Here is a 20,555-nt window from a genome sequence, read left to right on the forward strand (position 1 = left end):
ACTCCGCCCCTGCGCCGGGCCGCGCCGGAGGTCGCTGGAGCGGAAGGAGGGGAACGCCGCGAATGTCGTAAAACGCGGGGCCGGACTCCTTTCCGGCGGCGCCGGGCGAGAAGCGCGAGGAGAGTCTGAGGCGGGCGCTTCGGCTTTCTCCGGCCAGAGCTGGTGTCCGAGGACCCCAGTCCGAAGCGGGACTGAGCCTGAGGGGGTCTCCGTCAGTCGCGAGGCCACGCCAGGCAGCCGCCCCCTCATCCCACTTCTCTACTGAGGCGCCGCGCGGCTAGGCAGCGGATCCAGGCCTCAGCCAGCGCCTAGGGCCTCCGGAGCCCTCCCGGGCTCAGCATGCCCGGGATGAAGCTAACCACCCAGGCCTACTGCAAGATGGTGCTGCATGGCGCCAAGTACCCCCACTGCGCCGTCAATGGACTACTGGTGGCCGAGAAGCAGAAGCCGCGCAAGGAACACCTGCCCCTGAGCGGCCCGGGCGCCCACCACACCCTCTTCGTGGACTGTATTCCCCTCTTCCACGGCACCCTGGCCCTCGCTCCCATGCTGGAGGTGGCCCTCACCTTGGTAAGCATGCGAAGGGCGCCTGGCTGCCCCTCGGAGGTTGGCTTGCGGTCGGCTTCCATTTAGCCCCAGCTGGAAGCCGACAGGTGCCCGGCGGGAGCCTAGAACCCAACCCCTGAGGTCGCCATGAAGATGAACGGGATGACTCACGAGAGCGCGTAGATCTTTGCCCGGCACTTGGGAAGCGCTCCGCAGGTGACAGCTCATAGTAGCGGCAGCACAAAAAGCCACTTTAACTGTTGTGGGTGTTTTAAGAGGTGCTTTAGGCAACAAATAATATATTAATTTTCTCAAACCAATAACTTTTATAGGAACAAGCCATCGTTAACAGGTGTTTACATTTGGAGTCTTAAGTCGCGCGAAGATTCGATGCGTTGGCATCTAAACGCTAGAATTTACTTCTCGAGCACCTTCACAGAGCCGGTTCCTCATCTGACATGAGTGTAAACGCTGTGGTTCTTTTGATGTTGGTGTTCTAGAGTCCCTGAGTTGAGACACGTTTAGAGAGAATGTTGACATCACAGGGGCTGTTCCCCTTGAGTGTGTGTGAGCGCTGTATAAGGAGAATTTGGTCCCGTTAGTGACTTATCTAGAATGCTCTCATGGTTTTAAAAGCTCAAGACTGTGAAATCAAAAAGCTGGAGCACTCGTTCCTTCTGTCCATTACACTTTCACGTGTCTGCTTGCAATGACTGCTTTATTGAGGCACAATGGGGAAAAGACTTACAGATAAACTGGCTGGTAATCAAATTCTAGGCAATAGTTTTTTGAGTTGTGATGCTCAATAAAGGAAAAAAGACCACCTGTAAATTCCAGTGAGTTGTTAAAACCTTAGAAATAAACTAGCCTCAGACCTGCCTCAGTACCTGAGCTGAGCTACTGGTTGTTGGTTTTTTTGTTTTTTTTTTTTCATGTAAGTATAAACTGATACTAAAAACATACTAGTTAATTCATGCAAAAGGTCGTTAAATTTGAGATGGTGTAGGTAGAAATCCTATCTCTATATCTCCCACCAAGTAAAATGAATCCATTTCATAATTTACCTGATTATGACACCCATGTAAATTCTTGATAAGCAGGAAGTTCCTTTGGGCAAACAGTCATGGCCCAAGGTTACTGGGCACATCTTTGAGTGCCTATTAAACCATCATTGTTTGGATTTCTTCTTCTCTCTGGGCAGAAGATAGATAAGAAGTAGATGACATAAAATCAACCATTTTAGCTCCTGAATGCACTGTTGGTACCAAAAAATCCATGGATCGTGCATGTATATATTTTAACACAAGTCTTTTCAACTAACTCTTAATTCTGTTATCAAGGGACTTGCAGGCTAATTGCATATATGTAGTGCATTCACTTGCAGAGAACTAGGCTTGCCAGTCGTATTAATGCAAGATTATTTGTTTCTCCAAAAGTGCCATGCCTGTGATGCAAGAGGAATATGGTGTGGATCAAACACAGTACTTGCTTAGCAGTTGAACTTGTATCAGGCACACAAGTACAATACTGAAGAATAGATGCCATATGTAGGGTTAAGCAGAATGTGGTGAGGGGTCTGAGAGAAAAGTCAGCTAACCGAGGATTGCAGAGTTAGGGAAGGCAGATTTCCCAGAGAAGGGGACATACAAGTGGTATTCATTGGGGCAGCCATAGTAACCCAGGGGTTGGGGAGAGAATATTCAAGGCAGAGGACCAGCATGTGCTAAGACCAGGAGAAAATGAAGTGGGGGAGGAAGCAAGCTAGTGTGTAAAGGGGCCTGGGGTAGAGAGTTGAGCAGTGGACAGATTTCATAGATAACCTTGCAGATCACACAAAGGACTTAGGGCACCTTCTTCATGAGGACAGAAGGAAGCCACTGGAGGAGAGTTGCATGCTCAGACTTATGTCTTGGAGCAATTGTTCCAACCTGCAGCAAAGAGGGTGTTGGATACAGGAGTATGTATGGGACTAGAGACAGAGAGATGGCCTAAACTGGGGGAGAGCCAGAAAGGAGAATCCACAGGACTCAGTGACTAATCATATGTGGATATAGGTAAAGGAAGCAAGGATGACACCTCAGTTTCTCACTTATGCATTGGGAGGACAGCGGTGCCTTTCACTGAGAGAAAAACGAAGATAACCTAGTGTTGAAAAGTGCATCTGGAGCTCAGAAGATGGATAGTCTAGAGATAAAAACAGGAAACCAGTAGCTTCTCATTGACTTGAAGCCATGCGAGGAGATCGGATTGACTAGTACAGTGTGTGGTATGAGGAGAGAGCCATGTTCAGAAGCCTGAGGAACTGTAGCTTTTCTGGAGTGAGTGGAAGCGTCGTCACAGGGTAACCGAGTGGTGAGAGGAATAGGAGGAAAAGTTCTGTTGATTTTAAGTCCATATAAAATCCTATCAAATTCCTAAGAGCATCTTAAAGACAAACTTGAACTGCCCTTGGAATTGTCAAAATATTACTAATTATTCTCATTCTTAAGTAACCTTTACAGAGTTAAAGTGTTATGTTCCCATTATAAGAAATGAGTGTAATACTTGAGGTAATTAAATATACTAACTATAAACAATTGCATTTGAATCACCTTTACATGAATTTTCCCCAAGGAGCAGTGCTGTTTCCCAAACCACTTACCTGGGGAGGGAGGATGCCCAGAGGGGACCTTGACTCTTAAGATGGGCCCACTGCCTCCAGCTTATTGAGAAGGAAAGGGCACTGCATGGAAGCCCTATTCTTTTTTTTTTTTTTAGGTTAATAAGGAACAATTAATAATAACCAGATTTTAAACAGGAATCTATAAAGGTTTTACTAATAAGGATTTCAAAATATGTAGTAATCTCAAACTCGGAAGACACCAAGTTAACAGATTTCCTCTTAGTTGAGGCCTGTCCAACCTCAAAGGACTGGTCCAGTCATGCTTTCTCTATTTTTAATTCCTCCTCTTCATTTACAGTATTGGTGGCAGCATCATTATGCAGATTGTCTAGAATGTCTTTGTTAAATCCATCTGACTTCTCTCTTTGATCCTCACCCATGTTAACATCTTCAGCTATCTGTGCTCTGGGTCTGTTCATTAACAAATCATTATCTAGGGACTACTACTATTACTCAGTAGCTTTGCCTGCCTTGTTTCCAAGGCCAGTTGTTTATTTCCCTCAATTCTTTGTTTTTGTTCTTCCATTAGGCTTCTACTTGACTCAGAAGCAAAGTTCTCACTTTCAGATGAGTTTGTCAAAAAGGGATCTAATTCAGTAGCAGGTACATCGTGGCCATTATTTTCCCCTTTCATCATTGCTAATAAAATCTTCATGCAAAATAGGGAGATCAAGACGAATTCATTTTAAACGGATCTGAACTTCCTTTTTATTTCCTAAATATTCAACTCTGTCAGTAAAATCCTCAAATTGCAGTTTAGGGAATAGCCTGTGTGCCCACTGCTCTGTGTATCTGATCAGTGTCTTCAAGTCTTTACCCTCATGACCTTTACCTTTGAATTTTACCTTATCAAACATGTCTAATGCGGGAAGCCCTCTCTCTGAAATTAATTTCTGAGCATCCAGCTTGAGCATATTCCTTTTAACTGTTCTCTTTGGAGGTACAGAAATAGGTGCTCCTCTTCCTGGCTCTTCATCAGGTTCAGCTCCTTCACCATCTTCTCTCTCTGGAAAAGCTGGAGTTAGGAAAGGATTTGGCAAAGTTTCATCTTCTACGTACTCATAATCTGGTAGTCAGTCAATCACCTCACAAAGACTGCAGCGGCCACAGCACCATACTTGGTGCAGCGGATCAGAGCTCCCTCTGTTCTGATCTTGCTCCCTCTGGGTCATTACACTCTGCACTTCAGACTCTCAGCTTCCAGCACTTCCCCCAAACTTGCCCTTCATTGTTTGAGTCTCTCATCCAGCAAAATTAAGTCCAAACTGGATTTTCTGCAATAGCTTATTTTCAACAGTAAAAACAAACTGCCCAAGTACTGTCCTTGCCAAACAATAGTGGTTTATGCTGTCATTGACCAAAATTTTGAATCATAGCCTCAGCATTTGACGAATGTGAAAAAGATGCCAATCGATTAAATAACCTTCACAGTACACTAATAAAGGAAAATTTACAATTTGAGTCCATCCAAAAATTTTGTTAAGGTATTTAAGTTTATATTATTCAGCTTTGACTTAGCAACTTTATAACCTAAAGGCAAAGAAAAATCTCAGCGCATGGAGCCATAGTTTATCAGTGTTATCTGCTATGGAAGATGTAATTTTAGTAAAGCATCTAAATCCATGAAACTATAAACAAGGCCTTATTCGCATGGCTTTTTTCTATTTAGGGAATTTCATATTGTAATTATTTTCGGTAAGTGGGAGAGGCTGACTTGATATGTAGCCCATCAAAAGGCAACATCAGATTCCTTTGAAAGGTTTTTCACTGTAATTTTCCATTAAAAAAAAATCCTTGCATTTCTGGGTGCTATTTATGTTTTTTAAGTACTTACGCTTGCTATTTATCCTTAGAACCCTTTGACGTAGGTAGTGACAGAATTATTTCTAATAGCAAAAACCCATAAAATATTAGTAAGAAAATTAGCATAAACCTGCTGTTTCTCTAAGCCCTTTTTGTCCTTTCCCCTCTCTTTGATTTCCTAGCACTGTGGAGCAGCTTTCGATTACATTCTGCTCAGATGACTTTCTTATTTGCCGGTTGGCCTAATCACCATGATTTTGGTCCAGAATTCTTTCTACTACCTCAGTGTACACCTTCTCTGTGCTCATTTGCATGACTGCTGTCCTCTGGCCTTTTCCTAAGCCCCCTACTCCCTTCTGCCCCTTGTTTGTCTCCAGAACATTCGTATGCTAGCCTGGGAGGAGATGGCTGCTCTGGGTCTTCCTTTTAATTCTTCCCCTTGGCTTCTCCCTCTGTCCCCATCCCATCTACCTCCAGAGCTCTTCTTTCATTTATTCAGCTACTTTCTCTTCCATATAAAACTCATCATCCCACTCGAGAAAGAGCTTTTCTTCTCAGTGAAACTAACAGCCCCTTTACTTTTAGCCTCTAAGGCCTGCTTATTGCTACAGATAGGAAGACTCACAGACAACCTCAACTTGTAAGTGGCAAGCCCTCCTCAGAGTGGCTTATTTTTATCAATGCCCTGCCTTGCCTACTTTATGGCTGTTGTATAGTCTTGTGAAGTGGGTAATAGTGCCTTAAAAATTGTAAGGTGCCTCACATTTGCAAAAGTTCACAAGTTTACTAAGAAAAGCTACTATCTTTGTGCTGAGCCTAATTGGGAGTGAATGGGTTGAACCCAAAGCCTTTAGTAGTTTTGGTGTCTGGAACGGAATGAGTCTAAAATTGCATCGAACAGAGGGTGATGGGCTTAATGCCAAAGTAAGAGTGTCCTTTCTTTCTGAAAAGTAAAAGAAATTTCATGAGTAAATGCAGAATTTGGACCCTGTACTCAGTCAGTTTTATTAAGCTGACATTAGGTTTCAAGGTGTTACCCTAAACTTTGGTTTTCATTTTGACTGTTCACAGGATACATGACAGGAGTAGGGAATCATAGCAGCAAGGCAAGGAAAATAGAAATGGATTCACTGAGAACAGAGGTTAAACGGCTTCTCAGTTCTTTTGCCTTGCCCAGCCCCCCTCAGGAGGGAGTGAATTGCCTTTACTGAACCAAGCTACCGCTTAAATCCACTAGGATTTTCATTAACAAGCCATTGGGCTTACTGCAGGAATCTGAAGGCCCTCAGGACCTGCCTTCCCCATCCCTACTCCGACCCCTGTCCACACTGCTCATCTTCCACACGCTGACTTTTACTCCACACCAGGTCACTCTTACCTGATAATATCCGGTATCATTTTCAAGACTGTCAAAGAAAACTCTTCCCCTCATTTGTTTACCCTGTCTCTGTGGACTCTGATCGCTGGTAGGGAGGCCTTAGTCAGTTCTCCATTCTTCACCTGGTGGCCAGTTGTGTCTATATCTAGATAGCTGTGGACAGGGGTTGGGGTGGGGATCCATACAGTTAACCTGGATATTCTCGTTTGAATCATTCAAAAGTGTCTAAAACTAAGCTAGAGCTTTTGTAATATGGTTCACTTTTAGAGTAGCCTCTTCAGAGAGTTCTGCTAGAAGTTCAAGGTAGTGGCATTATTTTTCTGCTGGAATTTGGTTAGGCCCTTGAAGTTTTTCATACAGGAATTTGCCCTTCATCAGGTGAAGTGTAAGTAGAGGTGTGCAGTGTGTTTGCTGAGGGGCCCTGCACCCTTGCCTTCAGCCCAGGAAAGGAATCTAGGACCAGCTTAGGCTGCTCACTGAAAACTGCTGCTGGGGATAGTCAAGACGTCACCAGTAACAAATAATTTATCTTATTTTTGTATTAAACAAACTGTGATCAGCCAAAAAATAGCCCCCAAAATGTCCATGTTCCAATCCCCAGACCCTGTGAATATGTTAATCTTACACAGCAGAAGGGACTTGGCAGATGAGATAAGGGTTTTGAGATGGGGAGATTATCCTATATTATCTGATGGACCCAGTGTAAGGATCCTTATAAGAGAGAAGCAGAAGTTCACTTAGAGTCAAAGATGTGATGACAGAGGCAGAGGTCAGAGTGATGCAGCCACTAGCTAAGAAATGTGGTGACCTCTAGATGCTAGAAAAGGCAAGGAACAGATTCTCTCCTAGAGCCTCCAGGAGTCGGCCTTGCTGACCCATTATAGACTTCTGACCTATAAGATAGTCTGTGTTGTGTTAAGCCACTAAGTTTGCGTAATTTGTTACAAAGGCAATAGGAAACTAGACAGCCAAACTTGGGACACATCTGTAGTTCTAACTCGGTATACAAGGACAACCCTCTGAGGACACACTTAGAGGCCAATCTTTGATTAGAAACGAAGGCTGGGAGGGCTATACTAAAGGAGAGGCTAAGTTAGTGGGTCTAAGTTCAGGGAATGGGGCCAAATGCCACATTTTAAAGCTAGGCTGTGCCCTTTGGTGCTACATAGAGATAAGTTGAGGGAAAAAAAAATGAAAGAAATTGCTGCTGTAAGCAGCAATGGAAAATTCCTGCAACCCATTCTTTTAAGAGATGATAGAAACAAAATATAAGTAATTTTGGAGTTATTTGCAGCAAAGTTACAGTGAAAAAGCCATTATAAATATTTTGGATACGTAGCCTTAATCTTTTGGGTGGATGACCAAAACATCTAATTGGTTCAATGAGCCTTGGTTTTGACCCAATATGGTAATTCGTGAGCTCTTAGGAGGCCAGAATTATTATTCTAATCCTTGTGTGAGCCAGGGAACCTTGGACTATAACCGTCTTCTAATGTCTGCTTTTAGTCATAAAGGAGACTGTCTGAGGTCCAATCCAGAGTTCAAGAAAAAGAGCAATAGGTTTATGTTTTTTAAAAAAAGGAAAAGGAAAAACATTTTTAACCAATTAATTCACTGTGAAAAAAGCAAGGATCAATTTTTTTTCCTCTTCTGCGGACTGAGAATAGAATTTATTGCAATGTATTATTAAAATTCCATTATAGCAAAACAATTGGGATGACCTTTTGTTTTTAATAATGGCATTAGGCCTGCAGGAAACGAAATCTGATGACAGAAGAGTGGCTTTATAAAATGTACAAAAAAACTTTCAAAGTCGGCCACCATGCTCCCATTTAAAATCATGTCGCAGGGAATTGAGTGTGTGTGTGTGTCCGTGTGTGTGTGTCCCAACCTGTATCTACCCCCCTGCACGCATGTGCCTGTTTACTCCACATCCCAGTATGAAGGGTTTTTCTTGGTATGTTGGTAGGAATACCAAAATATAGTATAAAAAGACTTGATTTCAAAAGAGACTTAGATTCCCATTCAGGCTCTGCTACTGGCTATGCAAACTTAGAAACTCTGAGCTTTAGTTTGTTTATCTGTGAAGGATTGATTTAAATGATCTTAAGAATTGTTCAAGCCTCCTCTCCCACCTCCCCACGGCACCTCACCTGTTTAATATGTGTTGACATTGAGGCTTTCTGCAGAAACTGGGCGAGGAAGTCATTTCATGTCCAGCCCCACCCCTCCTGGCCTTTACAGGGTCCTCATCTATGGGAAGACATGCCACCTCAGTGAAAATGAGATGAGAGGCCCATGCTGCTTCTGTGCTTTCTCTGGCCTCATGTGTTTTTCTGTGACTATCTGTTTTATTCTTGTAGCCTTTCTTCTGTGGAGAAGGATACAGGTTTATAGGCGTCTTGTCTCTGCATTGGGTGAGGGGAGGTCTGTTGTGTTTACTGAGACTTGATATTTAAGGAAAAATCATTTATCTTTTCTCAATTTTTGTTCCTCTTTCAGATTGATTCATGGTGCAAAGATAATAGCTATGTGATTGCTGGTTATTATCAAGCTAATGAACGAGTGAAGGATGCCAGGTATGTCCATGCAAAAGCCCTCTGTGGTCTGAAGGAACAACCACGTGACAGACTATCTCTAAGAGACAATCTCCAATGTGCTTTTTGACCTCCTGTAGGCTCAAGATATGAAATCTGTGACAGCAAAATCCCTCTCCACCCTCTGTGTTTGTTTATAGTATTTGAGGGGAGCTGTGGTATGGATAATTCCAAACAATAGAAAGTCTAAACATTTATATTAACTTCAAGATTCTGTTTTGTATCTTTTTTATTTGGCTTGAAGGCAATTCATATAGTGAAAATAATAGTCATGGGCCTTCAATTTCAGTCCCCAGTCAGCTTTGCTTTGTTTCCCATTCCCAAACTAGGAATGAGGTAGAGCAGAGCATTACGAAAGAATACTGCTCTCGTTTAGGGTAAATAAACTTTTAGGCTTGGTGCTCTGAGAGTCTAATACTGTGATGAAAATGTGTTTGCTGCTTCCTTCATATTTGCTGCTGTTTTCATGCTCCTGGTTTCTTTCTCACTAATAAGCAAAGTGGAGAACTCTGCTTTATTTCTGCCTCATTCTTGGCCTCAACAGAAAAAGGTGACACACTGAAGTTAGGATAATTTGAGGAGGGCTTAATAAGCAGATACTTTCCAAAGGTGTGTAGAGTACATAAGAGAACTTATGAGTAGTGCAGTAACCCAACGCTGGTAACAAAAGCCAATACCATCCCTGAGCCTGACAGGATGGGAAGGAAAGAGTTGAGTAAAGAAGTCCACCTTGGGAAAAAATTAAGGTGTACACATTGCCAGTTATAAAAAGTCACAGATATAAATTACAGTATAGGGAATGTAGTCAATAATATTGTAATAACTATGTATGGTATCAGATGGATACTAGACTTATTGGGGTGATCACTTTGTAAAAAAGGCATAAAAATGTCTAATAACTATATTGTACACCTGAATCTAATATAATACTGTATGACAACAGTAATAGAAAAAAAATTTTTTAAGAAAAAAGAAGTCTTCCTTAAGAGGAGCTGTGCCCTTTGGTCAGGGGACACACCTGGCAGCCAGCCTGATGTGACCTTACAAGGAAAGCCCGGAGGAGTTGGCGCCCTGACCTTCATCTGAGTTCCCCCCGCCAGGAGCTAGGGAGGATATGAAGTCTCCTGCGTGGTATATGACAGGAGGCACTGACATGCCTTCCTCACGTTGTCAGAGCTGACTGACTCTAGTATCCAGGCAGTTAGGGAATGCAGTGAAGGACCCCAGACCTAAATTCCTGGAGTTATGTCAACTTGCCCAGCTAGGTGAGAGGTTGGACTCAATAGCATTTTTAGAAATAATACAGTGAACTGGTGACCAAGTATTACTGTCACTGTTGAGGCACAAATGCACTTCAGGGACTTAAACCCTCGTACTCTTAGAGAACTAGGTCCAGTTGGGACTCTGAGGGAGGCAGGATAACAAGTGAAATGCTGGGTTCAAAATGATCCCTGTTGAAGCCTCTGTTGGGATAACAGTGCATGGGCTCTCTTTCTCAACCTCAGTTTTTCAGCTTCTCCCGCTACGTCTCTGACTGTTTTTTCCCTGAGCCCAGAAGCACCATTCGTTTCTCTTCCTCGGGTATATCTCTTACTAATAACCTCGCTCCTTCTGGAACCTCCTCTCCATTCCATTCGACCCACACTCCCGCCCCCCCAATGTATTGACTCAGTTCTCCATTCCCATCCCTGATATAAAATAAAGCCTGTTCATGGGGCCCATATCAGGCTTGGTGTTTGGGCATGAATGCCTGCCCCAGGTGGCCACGCTCTGCACTGAGCAAAACGAAAGACTCTTGACCCTTGCTTGCAGGCTGCTGGCTTGAATATGAAAGATATTGCCAACACAGGACTAACATGAGACAGCAGGCCAGGTGCCATGAGGATAATGCAGAGGGCTCTGACAGCAGGAGCATGGCCAGAGACGCTCTCAGGAAGGGCTGCCATTTGAACTGGCACTCGAGCATGGGCAAGGTCTTGTCAAGTTCGGATGTGGAGGCCAGGAGGGAAGAGCATTCCAAGAGGGGATGACATGAGGAAGACACCAGGTAGAAATGGGGGCAGGAGCATGGAGTGTGAACACAGAAGAGATGCTAGGAAGTAAGGCTGGAAAGGTAGGGTGAGGCCACAACCAGGGCTCTAAGTTATTTCGAACTTCATTTTGTAAGCAGTGGGGAGCCATCCTTGGAAGGAGGGTTTTCCTGAACCGAGCAGTCCTTTCCCAGAGCCACTCTTAAAGGAGAGGAGACTAGACGAGAGGTAAGGGCACTGGCTTGTCAAGTGATCGTAGACATCTCCCTTTCCTTTATGCCCACCCCACCCCTAAATCCGTGCCTTACATGGTCTCCCCAGATGGACCTGCATAGGCTCTGTGTCTGCATATCTTATTTGGCTCATGGCCTCCCCATCTTCCTGCCTCTATTCAGACCTCATGCCATCCCAGCCTAGACTTATCTTACTCAGACACCATTTTCGTGCTATTCATATTTTCTAGAATTTCCCATTCCGTCACTCACTCTGTGCTTCTGGAGGGTTTACATTCCTCCATTGATGTCAGTGGTTAAGTACCTACTAAACAGCTATTTGTCAGATCCATAAGATTAAACTTGGGAGGGGTGGAGGCGGTGCCCCATAACCCTTTATTTCCATCTGATGAGTTTCTGCTGTACTTCAGGATTTCATCTACCCCTCCAATGTGCTGGTGCTGCTTTAGGAGTAAACCTAGAGTCCCTTACACCGTATCTGGCCTGGGCCTTTACTGACATCATCCTGTCTAATCCTCACAAGGACTCAGGTGAAGAAACTCCAGACAGGTCCCTGCACAAAGGCCACATAGCTTAGAAGCTCAGGAGCTGGAGTTGTACCAGCTTCCTTCTTCAGTACTATTTGCCTCTGCATGAAAGATCTTCCCTTCTCTCTTCAGCCAGATTAACTAAAAATTTGCTTTTCTTTCAGAAATATCAGCTGATTAACAGTGTCTTACAGCCTAAGATTTGGAGCCAGGTAGACTTGGATTCAAATCCTAGGTGACTTGGGCCTCAGTGGTCCTATCTGTAAAATGGAGCTAAGAGCTTATAACCTGAGCAAGTCGTCATGAGGATAGAGCGAAGCAACACACAGCATGGTTAGCTCTGTGCTTGGTTCAAAGTAAAGGCTAGTCCTATGATTACTTTTTTCAAAAAAAGATCATTCATTGTTTTAATATTATAAAAAGAAATGTAAGGTGTTTGTAACTGCTTAACTCATTTCCAAAACTTGAAGTTATTACATGGTTTTATTGAGTCATAATTGCTGGAGTTTTGCTTTATAATTAGCATTCCATGTGGGTAAATTTCATTTCCAGGCAAAGTGCCGTGGCCTGAGGTAGATGCTTAACAAAAAGCTTTTAGATACAAAATATAAGATCTCAGTTATGAGTAAATGCCTAGCTGTGTGCTGGTTGAAAAAGTGGGGTTAGCAAAGTGGTCTCTATCTCAGGTGCCTGCAGTTTTATTTGACAGCTGACTCTTCACAAGAACAGGAGTTGATACAGACTGGTAGGAAACACAGTAATGACTTTAATATAATGCAACAGTCTTACATTAGGAATGAAGTAAGTCAGTATTTGAGACTAAGTGCATAACACAAAAAAAAAGTAAAATTGGCAATTCATTAACCATACGTTTTTTGCCCTCTTTAAAAAGAATAAATTTTAAATTTGAGTTCTTGGGCATTTGAAATGGTAGTTCTTGTTTTTAATGAATGTTTCTTGGCCCCCTTTCCAATAAAGTCACCAACTACTATGATAATCATAAATGTTAGGATAACAGTTTTGTAAGTTTCTTCATGGCATGCTTACGAGTACCTGGAAGATCATATATTTAGCAAATGCCAACTTCCTTTCCCTTTGCAGCTGAGGTGTAAGTGAGTCGGGACCGATAACGATGCCCAACAGACGGGGTGTGCCTTTTCCACATTTGGTGGTTGCGTAGGCAGCCGTGTTCCTATTCCTCGCCATTTCCCATCTGAGCTGTGGGACTTGGCACTTGTCGACTCCTGGTAAATACAGTGAAGCACTCCCTTCACTTTAAGAGCTTTCTGTGCTGACCTGAGGGACAAGAATCCCTGGAGCCCTTTCTCTTTCAAAATGTTTTGTTGTTTCATTTTTTTAACGAAATACTGCAGACTCGATTAATCAGCATGTCGCTATAAATTCTCAACTTTGAAAGTGAAAATAGAATAATTAAATAACATTTTTTTATAAAGTATTATCTGCTTTTTTCCAGCTCAATCATAAGTAAATAATTTTATAGTGTTTCTTTAAATAAACTCAATAAATTTTTTTATGCCTATTAAAATATATATCTCAGTCCGTACTTCAGAAAGCTGAGATTCTAATTGTGCAGGGAAAACGAGATGCACAAAAAGACAACTGCATGCCAAGGATTAAGTGTCAATGCTTTTTAGAAGCAAACACTCAGAGTTTAGAGAAGGGACAAATGGACCTCATCTGGGGCAGCTTGGCAAGACCTCCCAGAGAGGGTGACATTTTCTGGGCTTTAAAGATGGGAAGGAATTCTGCAAGCAGAGATTGGCATGGAAGGGCATTCCAAACAGGGAACAGTGTGGGTGAGGGAGGTGATATATAGACAGTTTTATTGACCAGGCAAATGATTTACTGAAATTTTAAAGACACACACAGCTTCGTTCCTGCAGGTAGGAATGGTGGCTAGGTCCATGGTGAGAAAGGCCTGGATTTGTCAGACTGAAAAAAGTGGGCTTTCGTCTTACAAGCAGTGGTGAGTGGCAGGTGGGGGCAGATGGGTGATGGAAGTTTTATTTTTAGGAAAATTGATCTAAAGAGTTTCAGGATACATTAGATAAGAGACTAGAAGTTGAGACCAGTTAGGAAGCAATTTTAGAAACCCATGTCTGTGGTGATAGCCTGGACAAAATGGGTGATAGGGAGAATTAAGAAGGCAGAGGCAAGGAAAGAATCTATAGTACCTGGTGAGTAAGTGAAGAAAAGTAGGGAAGGTAACCTCAATCAGAGAAACTGGAAATAGGCCAGCCTGCCTGGACACAGTGGATTCCAGCTGGAAGGCCTTGGAAGAGAGGCAGGTGGCTGGTATGTTTCAGGGGTGTTGCCCCACAGAGGGGCACAGATTGCCAGATTGCACAATCGTGTGAGAAAATGGAGCAAGAGGGACAGGACTGAAGACTTATTAAAGAAGCTTAAGAAATGTGGTTGAAAGGGAGGAGAGAGGTTAGACAGTGGCTAGAGGGAAACAGTTAAGTAATTTTTTCCTAAAAAAAGAAAAGACTTATTCAGATTTGACAGCAGAGCTGGGGTCATTGGAGGAAGAGAGAATATAAGTTAAGGTCTGGAGGAGGAGATCAGAGTGGATGGGCCTAGGGGTAGGATGAAGCCTCTTCCTGAAATCAGATAGAAAGATAACTCTGTGTTGTAGGGGTAGCCAGGGGTGATGTGGGAGCCACTCTGTAATTTATTTTATTGACTTAAGGTTGAAAGTTGTCATTTATCAAAGTTGGGATGGGGCAGGGCCAGAGCCAGCAATTGAAAGCCACAAGCATGGAGAAGATTTGGTATGGCTTAGGAATTTTAGAAACTTTTTTCAAAAGGAAAAGCAAATGACTCAATTGCCAGGAGCTAAGAGGTGGACAGAGTCACTCTGGGAGCTCGCAGATGGAAAAGGCAGGCGTAGGAGGCTTCTAGCCTGGAGCTTGCACAGGCAGGAGCGGTCAGCAGCAGTTCACCTAAGTGCCTAGCTGCACTCTCCACTGGATTTCAGGGAGGCTTTCTATTCAGAAGATGCCTTCGCAAGATCCCCTCTGCAAGAGTTTCCCAGTGGAATGAGACAGGACCTGCTTTGTACTGTGCTCCCCATTGCCCTTACAGCATTCCCCGTCCTCGGCACAAGTCATTGCAGCTGGACCGCTGTCAGCCCTTTTATTATTGTTTATTAACTGTGCTGTAGGTAGACATGTTGGGTAGCATTAACTAGAATGTGGTAAACTCACTGGTTCTTCTTCTGCAGTCCAAACCAGGTTGCAGAAAAGGTGGCCTCCAGAATTGCTGAGGGCTTCAGTGATACCGCTCTTATCATGGTAAGTCACTCTTGATTGCCTGTTATGTCTTCTGTTTACAATGTGGCTACTGAGCATTCTCTTGCTAACATGGAGCTTTGCTGTATAAAGAGGTCTTCCTTTCTGCAGATATTTCATCAGACCATTGCCACCTTTTGCTGTCATAGCACATGGATCTCCAAAAGAGGAGAATCATTCAAATCTGGTGGTTCTCAGTGGGGTCCCCATGCCAGCAGTATAGCACGAGCAGGGAACTTGCTAGAAATGCAATTTCACAGGGCCCAGCAATCTGTATTTTCATAAGCTTCCAAATGATTCTGATGCACACTTAAGTGTGAGATCCCTGTAGCGGAAAAAGAAGGAAGGAAGGAGTCAGGTAGATATGTAGCTAACATAAGAGCCTTGTTAAACAATCTCAATTCAGACAGAATCCTAACGGAGAGGGAAGAAGTAATGTTTCGAAGCCCCACTTTTGTGAAAAAATAATGAAATACATGTTGTTTATCCTGCATAACATACAGTTTACCGTAGGCCGCGCTCGCGGTGTCTGTACACTGTAAGGCAGAATTTCTGCTGCGGGCCACGAGAAGGTGCCTAAGGACCTCCAGAAAGTGCTGGCTGTTGGCCGTTTGTTAACGCTCTTCACAGGTGTGTCCTTTGTCTTGTGTGCAGGTAGACAACACTAAGTTTACGATGGACTGCATGGTACCTACGATCCATGTGTACGAACACCACGAAAACAAATGGCGGTGCAGAGACCCACACTAGTGAGTGCCGTGTTCTTGGGGTGACCTGTGTGCAGAGTATGCTGGGGGCTGTTCCCGAGCACTCAGCTCCCCCTGGAAAACTGATGCCAACCTCCTGTGTTTTGTGAGGGAACGCGCAACCCTCATACAGAAATCATGCATGTTCTTCAGCTGCTGGGGACTAAGGCCAACAGAGCTTCTGAGCAGTAGAGAACCGAAGTGTTACTCAAGGGTCTTCCTGTCCCCAGCCCCAGGGCACTGCTCTGCAAGCCAGAGCCTCTTCCCAGGCATTTGGTTTGGGTTTATTTGTAATAACTCTGAAAACATCGGTCATCTTCCTCCAGCTCTTGCAGCGTTTCATTTGGAGGATTTTTTTTTCATATCTTAACCATGTTTTATGTCAATTATGAACGTCTTTATGTGTTTAAAATGTACACGTTTGCTAGTACTCATTATTGTCTTCCTATACCACTCTTTATGTGGCAGGTTTTTTGTTTATTAAAAAGCCACCTTTTCGTTAAGAGGTTGATTTCTTCTGTTTCACCCCATAGCGATTACTGTGAAGACTGGCCGGAGGCCCAGAGGATCTCAGCATCACTCCTGGATAGCCGGTCCTATGAAACGCTCGTGGATTTCGATAACCACCTGGATGACATTCGGAATGACTGGACAAACCCAGAGATCAATAAAGCTGTTCTGCACCTGTGTTAGGGAGGGACTTCAGTGACTGGTCTCTGGGCATTTCCACTACGCTGAAGAAGAAAAGCTATTTTTAAATGTAGATAAAATATCTCATAGGCTGTGTGGAAAACTGACAGTTTTCAGCCGTGGCATGTGCCTTGAAGGAGGGCAGAATGTCCCATCAGTCATCTTTTTAATGCAGAGTCTTTAGAAGCGGTACGGACTATCCAATCTGACTGTGGAGTCCTTCCCAGTTGCGTTACCGTAATCCTCCCTATCAAAGCTGTTTCTGCTTGTCCAAGATTGTTCCTATTAAACGATTTTAACTAACCTTTTATAATCTGGAGAGGATACTTTTTAAGCCAATAACCATGTGTTATACCCACATGAGAACGTTTGTGAGTTTTCATCCCGTTTGAGTTCATGTCCCATCCTGGGATTGGGCAGGCGCATGGCATGTCGGTGCCCATGTCTGAGAACCTGTGTGTGGGTGTTCACTGGTCGGGAGGCCACAGCCACAAACAGCACTGCTCCACACGGTGTCGAGCTCACGTAGCCACCGCAGCTCTACGCAGTGGGAATAATGCCACTGTTGCCTGAGAAACCATCATTAAGGGTGAAAACAAACATCGTTGGTAACGGGAGCCCAGTGTAATGCTACTCAATCAGCCAGAAAGCTTGTAACCTGTGGAATCAAATCAGGAAAAACGAAACAGTGCCAAGATTATTTTTAAAAGGCAAGAATCAGTCCTAACTCATTTGCATGATTATCCAATGGTTGTAATTTATGAATTTAAAATAATTATTTCTGTTGTATTTGAAGCAACAGGAGCAAAACAAAACTTAGACTCCCCAAGATTACAGAACACTGTAATGTTTTACGTGGAACTTATTATGGCCAAGCTTTTTAACCCAATCATAGGAAACTGAGAAATTTGATGGTGCCATTGAATTTTTTCTTTTTTATATGGATTATTTTGTGTGGAGTTAAGAGCATTATATCTTTTCTGCAGTCTTTTTCTTTGACCACATGAAGGAAATTTGTAACAATTGGTATGATCTATTGAAAGGGTTTGTGACACAGCATTCATTATTTTCTCTTGATAGGTAGAAAAAAGTAATTTCAAACAGTGCCTATAATAGATGTGCTTTCATTGATCCACCAAATTCTCTCTTCCCCTCTCTTCAAACTACTCTTACCCTTAACTTTTGAAGCCAATATTATTTCATATGGGAAACAAACAGAGGAGTGGTGGACTCCATCTTTCTCACTGACCTCGCCTTACATGCCAGGACCATCTCAAATGGAGTATGTACGCGGTCTTGTCCAAATGGTATGGGTTTGTGTTTGTTTCAAAAACGGAAAAGAATCACCTGTAGCATTTACCACAGAAAAGGCTATCTTTTTCTGGGATTCAAAGGAGTGTATGCTACCTTCAGTTCAAGGTCAGAGCTACTTGGAATCGAGATGTGGCTAAGGCTAGTTTGGGAGGCATTTTAAAGATAGTCTTAAAATCCTTCAGGGTCACACAACTTAGGCTGCAAGAGTAGCAAACATAACTGGCCAGGTGCATGGGAAGGTCAGCAGTTCAGGTCACTTGTGTGTCTTGGATGTAACGTGGTCACTTGTCATTTGGCTGACATGGGTTTGAATCATGTCTAGAGGCAAGAAGGCTAGTAAGCAACTCCAGCATTTGCCTGTGTTCACATAGGTTCTATATGAAAAATTGGCTCTGTAAAGAAAGAAAGCTGGAGAGCGAAAATGAGGGATTTAATAACAGGATGACTGGATGTTTCCATGCCCCCCAAGTTCATCTGTGATGGCATTAAGCGGTTTTAGGAGGTGGAGCCTGTGGAAGGTGGTTAAGTCATGAGGGTCAAGCCTTCATGAATGGATTAACGTTCCTATAAAAGAAACCCCGCAGAGCACTCTCACTCACTCCCCTGTATGAGGACGCGGGGAAGTCAGCAGTCCGCAACCCAGAGGAGGGCATTCACCAGAACCTGACCATGCTGGCAATAGACTTCCAGCCTTCAGAACCATAAAAAATAGGTTTCTCCTGATGAGCCACCCAGTTAGTGGTATTTTGTTATAGCAGCCTGAGCGGACTAGGACAGGATGGGTTTAAACTGAAGAATGGTTTTTAAATTTTTGGTTGGTTAGGAATGTAATTTTATACAATGAATATAATATAGTATTTCATGGCAGAGCTTTAGGCTTGTATTTACAAAATACTTGAGGCTTGTATTTGACTTTAGGCTTGTATTTACAAAATCTAAAAGCCTCGTATTTTTCAACTACAGGGAAAATTATCGCTTAGAGGATTTAGTTGGGTTCTTCTGATTGTGAGGAATGAAGACTCACAAGGATTCATGGGGAACAATGAGGGCCTCGAAATGAAACCGAGCCAACCCAGGGCCTGATCTCATGGAGTCTAGAATCTGGAGGAGGTTTTCAGATTTGGGTCAGCTCTCGAGAACCTCAGCTGCAGAAATGCTTGACTTCTCATCCTAGTATATGACTATGAATGTGACGGCTCCAAGTGACTGTGTCTCAGCACTGGCTAACTTCCTCTTGTTCATGGTTTGTTTGCTCTAAACACACCTTGCTCAGGGTGCAGGGCAGCTTCTTGTCCCTTCTACATTACCACCTTTCAATGCCAACTTCTGTTGCTAACCAGTTCTGTTTTTCACTTTTCAAATTCCATAGAGAAGCACCTAATCAGCCCAGTTCACCTTTATATCTAGCCTGTTGGGCATAATTTGTGGGCCACAGGCTAACCAATGGATTAACTTTGTTGGGTTGTCCCTTCAACTGTGGCTGAGAAATGTTGAAAGATGTGACATGTTCATTGCCTCTTGGGAGGGTCATGAACAGGGAAGGATCCTTTAGATTACAGCAGTCCCCAACCTTTTTGGCGCCAGGGACCAGTGCTTCTGTGAGAATTTAATGCCTGATGATCTGAGGTGGAGCTGAGGCGGTGATGCTGGTGCAGGGGAGCAGCTGCAAATACAGATGAAGTTTTACTTGCCTCACTAGCCGCTTACTTCCTGCTGTGCGGCCCAGTTCCTAACAGGCCACCTATGATACCGGTCAGTGGCCCGGAGGTTGGGGACCCCCGCTTCAGAGGAAAGTGTGGCAGTAGCTCTAGCATATTTGTGTTCATGATTTTAGTTGTTCCTGAAGGCTTCTATTTAATTTTTCATTTGAAAATTATTTTACACTTAGAAAGTTGCAAAAATCGTACGAAAAGTCCTGTAAGTTCTTTATTTACATTTACCATTGTCAATATTTTGCCATTTTTGTTTTCTAGGCCTAGTTTTTAATAAATCCATGTTAAATAGAAATGATGAATGCCTCCATCTCCCCCCGCCACTCAACTTTTCCTCTCCCTGTGTTCTGATGTTCTCAAAATGACAAAAGCTATGTTAGGTTGGTTCTCAGGAAAGTTGTCAGAGCAGTTATGAAGCTGTTTTAGGAGACATATTCAAATTTGAACCCTCTATCAGACATAGTAGAGATTATATGACAAAATCAATGCAATTGAAATAAAGTTTAAGGGTAGATAAAGTGGCTACGGATATGAAAAACCGTACCCATAGTAACTGAATTACTGGATAAACATTAAAAATCTTTTTAAATGTATACTGTGCATGTTTTTTAAAAAGATATAATTTACAATAGCAAAATATTAGTAAATTTGGCAAAAGATATGCAAACTTTTTAAAGGAGAAAATAATAAAACGAAAGAAAAAGGCATAAATTAAGATATGCCATTGTTCTTTATAAAAAGAATTTGTATCACAAAGATGTCCATTCTCCCTATGCTGACCTATACCAAATAAATTCCAAATAACCTCCCCCGCCCCCCCCCCAAAAAAACCTGTTGGGTTGTTTTCCCTCATTTTCACAACTCTTTGTGGAATTCTTGCACTTGATACTCCCACCAGCTCCCCAAGAATGTGTGCCATCCTTCGGTGTGGATTTCAGCCTAGAACCAGGATCCCTTCCTATGGCTAAGTAAGGCTTACATTGTCAGAAGAAAACATATTAAA

General features: G+C 43.1%; 1 protein-coding gene and 1 pseudogene across 1 annotated transcript; one reads left to right on the forward strand and one right to left on the reverse strand.

The window, feature by feature from the left end:
* The first annotated feature begins 88 nt into the window (after positions 1-88).
* Positions 89-16,836, forward strand: EMC8 (ER membrane protein complex subunit 8). The gene is made up of 5 exons (XM_011370267.2): positions 89-570; positions 8,892-8,968; positions 15,024-15,093; positions 15,745-15,839; positions 16,370-16,836. The coding sequence occupies exons 1-5, from the start codon at positions 340-342 to the stop codon at positions 16,527-16,529; spliced, it is 633 nt and encodes a 210-aa protein (XP_011368569.1). The 5' UTR covers positions 89-339; the 3' UTR covers positions 16,530-16,836.
* On the reverse strand, positions 2,043-4,346 carry LOC105298854 (annotated as a pseudogene).
* Positions 16,837-20,555: the final 3,719 nt, after the last annotated feature.

This window comes from Pteropus vampyrus, unplaced genomic scaffold, assembly GCF_000151845.1.
Source record: "Pteropus vampyrus isolate Shadow unplaced genomic scaffold, Pvam_2.0 Scaffold166, whole genome shotgun sequence".
NCBI classification, from domain to species: Eukaryota; Metazoa; Chordata; class Mammalia; order Chiroptera; family Pteropodidae; genus Pteropus; species Pteropus vampyrus.